The sequence below is a fragment of the Zingiber officinale genome, chromosome 2A (assembly GCF_018446385.1).
Source record: "Zingiber officinale cultivar Zhangliang chromosome 2A, Zo_v1.1, whole genome shotgun sequence".
NCBI lineage: Eukaryota > Viridiplantae > Streptophyta > Magnoliopsida > Zingiberales > Zingiberaceae > Zingiber > Zingiber officinale.
In genome coordinates this window covers 56,299,964-56,308,083 of record NC_055988.1, presented here as the reverse complement: position 1 = coordinate 56,308,083, position 8,120 = coordinate 56,299,964, and the positions used below count along the sequence as shown (strand labels likewise).

General features: G+C 46.7%; 1 protein-coding gene across 1 annotated transcript; it reads left to right on the top strand.

Annotated features, from left to right (window-relative positions):
• The first annotated feature begins 3,071 nt into the window (after positions 1–3,071).
• Positions 3,072–4,223, top strand: LOC122043669 (leucine-rich repeat extensin-like protein 2). Its single transcript, XM_042604271.1, has 2 exons — positions 3,072–3,705; positions 4,051–4,223. Exons 1-2 carry the CDS (start codon positions 3,072–3,074, stop codon positions 4,221–4,223), a joined length of 807 nt encoding a protein of 268 aa, XP_042460205.1.
• The last annotated feature ends 3,897 nt before the right edge of the window (positions 4,224–8,120 follow it).

Here is an 8,120-nt window from a genome sequence, read left to right as displayed (position 1 = left end):
GAATAAGCACTAGAAATGTTTCAACATGAGTTAGCCTAACAACTAATCAATTGGTTTCCAAAAGTTAAATGTAACTAATGAAAAGTAAACATAGAAATGAAAGATCAACAAACAAGATTATGGGGTATGATAAAGGAATGTTTTAGGAGTTTTGGTTTCTTTGTAAGATTCCTCAATGTAAATGATCTACCAAATCCTATTTCTCAATTGTCTAACATTTATAGAAGGTTACCAATTCTCTCTTGCAATAAAAAACCAACTTAGGACTAAAATCTATACCTAAATGCGATCAATTAGATATGAGCCTATGTTGTCCTTACAGGGCATGTTCCTGTCACGAAGATCCCTCGGAAAATCAACATAGAAATCATTACCTCTCAACCCATAAGATATAAAGATTAATGCATAAATCTATCCTACCCTCTTGAATTATCCTATTTCCCCCCTAAAGCTCATCCCTCAAACGTCTTTACACGGGCTTGCACCTTACACGTGCTTCCCTCGGAAAATTGAGTGAGAGATAATCCCTACAAGATCCACATGACAATCAAACAATCAATCAAGAATGTGAATTAGGTCCAAATCACAACAATACATCCAAGATTGAATTGATACAAACAAGACAATATCATAGAAACAAGGAAATGGCAAATCCACAAGAGTTTACATCAATTCATCATACAAATACTCCCTCCATCCTAAAACAAAGAGATCTACTCCTTGAATCGAAGAGAGAAATCCGAAAATACAAAGATTACAAGCATTTCTTGATCCCCCAATCCAAGAAGAGGAGAGAAAGAAAACTTATCTAAGATGAAGCTTGGTCTTCTGATACAATCCATGCTCCCGGAGTCGATTCCGTTGAAGATCCTCCTTTAGATCGCCCAGAAATCCTCCCAAGATTGAGAGGAAACACCCAAATCTCGCTTTCTCCCCAAGAGGGAGAAGATCCCCTTTCAAATCTTGAAGAAGGGTTTAAATAGAGGTGAAGTTTAGGCGCCACACAGCCCCGTGGCACGGCCGTGTGAGTTTCACACAGCCCTGCCCACTCTCCTCTCTTCCAGCCTTGCACGGCCGTGTGTGACACACGGTCGTGGCAAACATCCCCAATAGCCCCTTTACACGGCCGTGTAGATCTACACGGCCTGAATTGTCTTAGCCACTGGAAATCTGGCATGGCCGTGTGATGCACACAGCCTGCTTCCTTCCTTGCCACTGAGAACCTCACACGGTCGTGTGAGACACATGGCCGAGGCTTCTCCTTGCTCTCGAAAACTCACATGGTCGTGTGGTGCACACGGCCTAGGCTCCTTCTCAATCTAGGTTCTTCAGATCCTTGCACAGTCGTGTGAGGTTCAGACGGCCATGACCTCTTCGTTTCCTGCTGTAGCCTTCTAGCCCATGATCTCTACACGGCCTGGGCAACCCCCCAGAGCAGGGCAGTGTGTGGTTCAGGTAAGGCATCTTCTTCCCTTTGCTTTGCTCACAGATTTGGCTTCGAACATGAAATCTTCACCAATTCCGACTCCTGTGTACAGAAAATGCACAAAAGCAGATCTCCGAACAAAGAGAGTAAATATGCTAAAACGGAGAGCTGAAAGTACGAAAATGCATAGATCAAGCATGCTCAAAGTATGTGAATGTGCGTCAAAACATGCCAATAAGTGTATACAATCTACACACATCAATCTCATCGCCAGTTACATGGATCTGCACACACCACCACTCACGGGTTAGTGGTATATCAGATAGGGTGTTGTGCTGGCTCTGTCAGTGCTCCGCTGGTCCACTCATGTGTAGCATGACGTAGTGTGGTAGCACGTCAAGAGTCCCTCCACTTGATTGTCTCAGGGAGATGAGAGCATTGAGCTCCCCCACTTATGATTTGGGGTAGGAAGATAGCTGTACTCCGACAGCATCCCGTCCACTCAGTGACTCATCAGGAGCAGTGATGATAGAGTGCACGATTGTCACAACCCTACCCACTCGGTCTTACCATCATGTGTGAGATGGCTGACTGGCATCAAGGGTAACCAAGACATGTTATTGGCATCATATACATTATTTTCATTTATTGGTTGTGTTTGTTGCACTTTATATGCTGCATATTGGATGGATGCATTATTTGACATGCATACAGGATTTATGATACTTTGGGTCTGAAGGCCTTGATATTCCTATACGCAGGTTCTGGTTAGTATAGTTACTCCTTATCTTATAGTTTTGCACTTTCTATATGTTATATCAGGAGACTGTACGCATAGTTATTGCTATTTGTTATTGTTTACTATGCATGTCAACTAGGTATTCGCTGAGTGTTTGACTCACACCCCGTTATTACTCTTTTTAGGTTGAGGATGTCCGGAGGAGTTCCAGTCGCTAGTCCCCCTCCAGGTTGTGAGGATTTCCACTTTGGATCCTTGTTTTGTGTTTTCTTATTATGTTAGAGTATGTTTCAGACTTATATCTGCTAGAATTTAGATTTTGTACGATCCCTTGTTATCGATGAATTTTTGTTTGGATGATATCGGTTTTGTGCTTTATGGGTATAGTTGAGTAGGATATCAGTTTTGTGCTTTATGAGTGTAGTTGAGTAGGATTTTTGCGATGTTTTCTTGATTTGTGCTTATGTTTAGTTTTCATTATAAAACTGCATGGATGTTTACTATATTTGTACTGTTATATATTATTATTGTTCCGGCCATATTGGTCGATGTATATGAGGCCTGAGGGCATTGTAGGAAATTTCATATTGTCACCCATACAGGGGAGATGCTGTCGAAATTTTCTCTGGCAGGGACTACCTAGGGTGTGACAATATTTTTTGTATCAAAGCCAAGTTTGCGAGTGAAACTGGGTATTTTCGGATTTACATGGATTTCCGTTATGATTATGTTTCGGAATTCCGTTTTGGATTTGTATGAATTTTCGTCGATTTGCTCGTTTCGGATGTTCGAGGTCAAAAAGGGGGACTGGACAGTGACTGAACATCTCCAGACAACAAATAGGTAAAAAGATAATTTTATAATTTTTGAGACTGGTAGTAATATTTGGGTTATAATTGAACAGATATGAGGCGAGGTGCACGTGCTCCCGTGTCGAGACGTGGTGCAGAACGACCACGCAAGAGGACGTTGGAGTCCCTGGCAGCAGAGTCGCCAGAGACGTCTGCTGGAGTCGAGCCTGCTGGTCAAGGACAAACTCTGCATGGTTCTGCGGGTGCGTCGGGTTCTCAGACTCCGATGGTTTCAGAGGTACCTACCCTGACCATACCCATCGTACCCACTCCTACGATATTTACGGTACCACCAGCGGTACCACTAGCATACCCGGCACCTACTCCGGTCGAGCTCACTACGTACCCGGTACCACCGCCACCACTGCTTACGGCATACCAGGCACCATTGCCACCGGTGCCCACTACATACGTGGCACCCGCATCAGCAGCAGTAGTTGTTCCACCTCCGGTACCACCACCCATCAAACCTCTTACCGCGCCCACCTATGCTGACCCTGCAATGCCACCAAAGACACCTGCCTCATTCTATGCAACAGCACCGGGGATACCTCCCCCGGCCTATGCAGCGGTACCACCTGTTATACCAGCTCTAGTGGTTCCATCAGTTCCTGCAGCCGTCCCTACTCACCTCACTGATATAGTCACGACACGAGCCTGGATCCCAGCATTGGCAGAGTCGATGAAGAGTCGATTCACACTCTTCTGAGGAGAGACTGATCCGAGTGTGGCTCAGTCCTAGATAGAGACCATGGAGCGGACCATCTTCTACATGGCTTGCTCCGAGTGGGAGAAAGTAGAGCTGGCTGCTTTCCATTTATGGGATGAGGCCGACACCTGGTGGGTTACGCAGCGATCCATCATAGGTGAGCAGAACATCACCTGGGCCAGATTCAGAGAGGCTTTTGAGAGCCGCTACTTTTCACTAGCCTATCAGATGACTCGCCGACAGGATTTTTTGAGTCTGCGACAGAACAACCGTTCGGTGACAGTGTATAATGCTGAGTTTAACCAGTTGGCTAAATTCTATCCAGAATTAGTTGCTGAGGACAGTTCGCGTATGCATCAGTTTATTCAGGGACTGGATGGACATCTGCAAGTAAAGCTTGCCGATTTTGGGAGTCCATCCTACATAGAGACACTGGACAGAGCCCTGATGATAGAGTCAGCTCAACAGAGAGCGTATCCAGATAAGAAAAGGAAGTAAACGGGTCAAACATCAGGACAGATCCAGCAGGCACAAGCGACCGGACAGTAGCAGAGTGGTCGCAGTCGGCTAGGTCAGGGTACTTCTGGGGCTTCTGGTCAGCCTCAGAAGTCAGGGTGATCTTTATCAGGACATTCCCGATCTTCTCAGTAGAACCGGAAACAACCCGCCAGCGATATTCTCTGCACTAATGTGGGTCTAAAGATCACGTCACCTCAGCCTGCTCCTTAGGACAGCCAATTTGCTATTATTGCAAACAGCCTGGGCACGTGAGACGAGATTGTTCGTTCAAGGCTCAGCACACGAGTTCCGGGGTTTCTGTTCATGGAGGATAGCATAGTCAGTTAGGGACTCGGTGAGGAGGGCAGAGAGCCTAATCTTCGCATAGTCAGCAGAGGACAGCTCCCCCTGTCGTAGTTGCATATGGCATGCGTGGACAGGAGCACTCCAGTGCCCTTATGGTACCACAGAGTTCTGTTGTGGGACCTCCATATCAGTTGCAGCCTCAGCCCCTAGTCCAGTATCTGCAGCCTCAGCCACTGGTTTAGTACCAGCTGCAGCCACAGCCACTGGTCCAATATCAGTCACAAACCCAGCCGTCGGTCCAGTATCAGTCGCAGCCCTCTCAGACTTCTCTGGCACAGTATCCAGCACCACCTCTGTGGCAGGCTCCTGCCCAGATGCGGTAGCCGCTGGTAGCGCTACCACCTTCTCCTCTGCCCAAGATGGGACGTATTCATGCGGTCACCAAAGAGGATGCGCAGCAAGCCGATAGATCCGATTTTCATGGTACGATTTCCATTTATGCCTTATCTACTGATATGCTGATAGATACTGGTAGCTCGCATTCTTTTATATCACGTACCTTTATGCGGGAGATTGGTAGACTACCTACTCGTAGACCGCAGTGACTGACTGTCTCCCTACCGTTCGGTGATACATTGGACATCACTCAGGAGGTCAGAGGTTACTCGTTAGATTTTGGCAACATGATACTTATGGTTGATTTATTAGTGCTGGAAATGGTCGAGTTCGACATTATCCTTGGCATGGATTGGTTGTCTGCATATAAATGCCATGGTTGATTGCTAGACGAGGGTGGTCACTTTCCGACCTCCGAACCAACCCTTGTGGGATTTCACTAGCATCAGGGATGATGGCATATCAATCGTTTCTGTGATTCAGGCTCAGAAGCTGCTGTCATATGGCTGTCAAGGATTTCTTGTGTCTATGATTAATACTGACGACAGCAGTAGTTCCCATCTCTCAGATGTTCTGGTGGTCCGAGAGTATCCCGATGTATTTCTAGATGAGCTACCGGGTTTGCCTCCCCGAAGGCAAGTGGAGTTTGCTATTGAGCTGATTCCGGGGACCGCGCCAGCATCGAAAGCTCCATATCATATGGCACCGAAAGAGTTGGACGAGCTATAGGTCCAACTCCAGGAGTTATTGGATAGGGGATTCATTCACCCTAGTGTTTCTCCGTGGGGTTCTCTAGTACTATTCGTCAAGAAAAAGGATGGTACTCTGAGGTTGTGCATCAATTACAGACAGCTGAATGCAGTGACCGTCAGAAATAAGTACCCCTTACCGCGGATCAAGGATTTGTTTGATCAATTCAGAGGTACCTCAGTGTATTCTAAGATTGATCTGCAATCTGTATATCATCAGCTGAGAGTTAAGGAATCCGATATTCAGAAGACAGCATTCCATACCAGATACGGCCATTATGAGTTTTTGGTAATGCCATTTGGGCTTACCAATGCTCCAACGGTATTTATGGATTTGATGAACCGCATCTTTATGGAGTATCTAGATCAGTTCATTGACATTTTCATCGACGGCATTTTGATCTGCTCGAGCTCCGAGGAGGAGCATGCACAAAATCTTCGCATAGTCTTTGAGACTCTTCGACGACATCAGCTATATGCCTTGTTCAGCAAGTGTGCTTTCTGGCTATCTTCTGTCGATTTTCTGGGACACATAGTCTCTAGCAAAGGTATTTCTGTAGACCCTCAGAAGATTGAGGCTGTCACCAGCTGGGAGCAGCCGAAATCAGTTCAGGAGATCCATAGTTTTCTGGGATTAGCTGGATATTACAAACGGTTCATTGAGGGTTTCTCGCGTATCGCTATGTCGTTGACACGTCTGACCAGGAAAGGCGTGAAGTTCACTTGGGTAGAAGACTGCGAGACCACCTTCAAGGAGTTGAAGTGGAGATTAGTGTCGGCTCTAGTTTTGGTTTTACCCTCCGGAGAGGACGGATTCGTGCTCTATACCGACGCATCTCTTCAGGGTTTGGGCATTGTTCTGATGCAGCACGGCAGGGTAGTTTCCTATGCTTCTCGTCAGTTGAAGGAGCATGAGAAGAACTACCCAGTACATGATTTGGAGCTAGCCACCATCATCTTTCCTTTGAAGATTTGGCGACATCATCTGTACGGCATTACCTTTGAGATTCTTACAGATCATAAGAGTCTCAAATATATTTTCACCCAGAAGGAACTTAATCTTCGATAGACGAGATGGATGGAGTTCCTGAAGGATTACGATTGTACCATTACCTACCACCGGGGGAAAGCAAATGTGGTTGTCGATGCACTCAGCAGGAAGTCCAGAGGGACTTTGGCTTGCCACCAAGTTTCAGTTACAGACTTGGTTCAGGGTTTCTCCGAGTTGGGTCTTCAGGAGCAGGGACAGATAGAGCAGGGTATTTTGGTTACCATGGTTGCTCAGTCGTCAATTAGGACGAGGATCCGAGAGGCCCAGGCTGGTGATCAGCATTTGCAATTTATTGGCAGCCAGATAGCTTCCGGGTAGCAGACCGAGTTCACACGAGATGAGGAGGGTATTATATACTTCTGAGGCAGATTATGCGTACCTCAGTCTCACCCGGTCTTACAGGAGCTACTTCAAGAGGCTCATCGCTCTCGATTTGCGATCCATCCAGGTGGGATCCGCATGTATCGAGATTTGAGACGTTCCTACTGGTGGAACGGTATGAAGAAAGACATTGTGGAATTTGTAGCGAGATGTCTTATCTGTCAGCAGGTGAAGGCTGAGCACCAGAGACCTGCCGGATTACTTCAGCGGATTCCTATTCCTGAGTGGAAATGAGAACACATTACCATGGACTTTGTGGTGGGTTTGCCTAGGACACGACGAGGCCATGACGCGATTTGGGTAATCATTAATCGATTAACCAAATCCGCGTACTTCTTAGCGATCCAGAAGACTGATTCCCTGGATCGATTCGCAGATCTGTATTGCTGAGAGATCATCAGATTGCATGGTGTGTTGTTGAGTATTATATCGGATAGAGACCCACGGTTCATGTCGAGGTTCTGGCAGAGTCTACAGCAGGCCTTGGGCACACAGCTCCGTTTCAGTACAGCTTTCCATCCGCAGATAGATGGACAGTCAGAGTGGATCATTCAGACTCTAGAGGATTTGCTGAGGTCATGTGTATTAGATTTCGGAGGCAGTTGGGAGGACCATTTGCCATTGGTAGAGTTCACCTATAACAACAGCTTTATTCGGCTATCCAGATGGCACCGTTTGAAGCGTTGTATGGTACACCTTGTCGGACACCCACCCTCTGGGATGAGGTTGGGGAGGCCTAGCTATTGGGACCTCATAGAGCTCAGCAGGAGGCAGAGTTGGCCCGTACTATCAGACGGAGGATGTCAGAGGCGCAGGACCGCAGAAGAGTTATGTTGATCGGAGACGCAGACCCTTGGAGTTCTCTACTAGCGACCATGTTTTTCTGCGAGTTTCACCCAGGAAAGGGGTGAAGAGATTTGGCGTCAGAGGTAAGCTAGCTCCATGATACATTGGCCCTTTCTAGATCCTGGAGAGGATTGAAGCAGTAGCTTATCATTTGGCACTACCACCGGC

Bases quoted from the DNA above. Each gene is read 5' to 3' on its own strand.
- LOC122043669 (XM_042604271.1), top strand. From the start codon at position 3,072: ATGAGGCGAGGTGCACGTGCTCCCGTGTCGAGACGTGGTGCAGAACGA. The intron at 3,706-4,050 runs GTCGATTCACAC...AATTCTATCCAG, and splicing joins ATTGGCAGAGTCGATGAAGA to AATTAGTTGCTGAGGACAGT.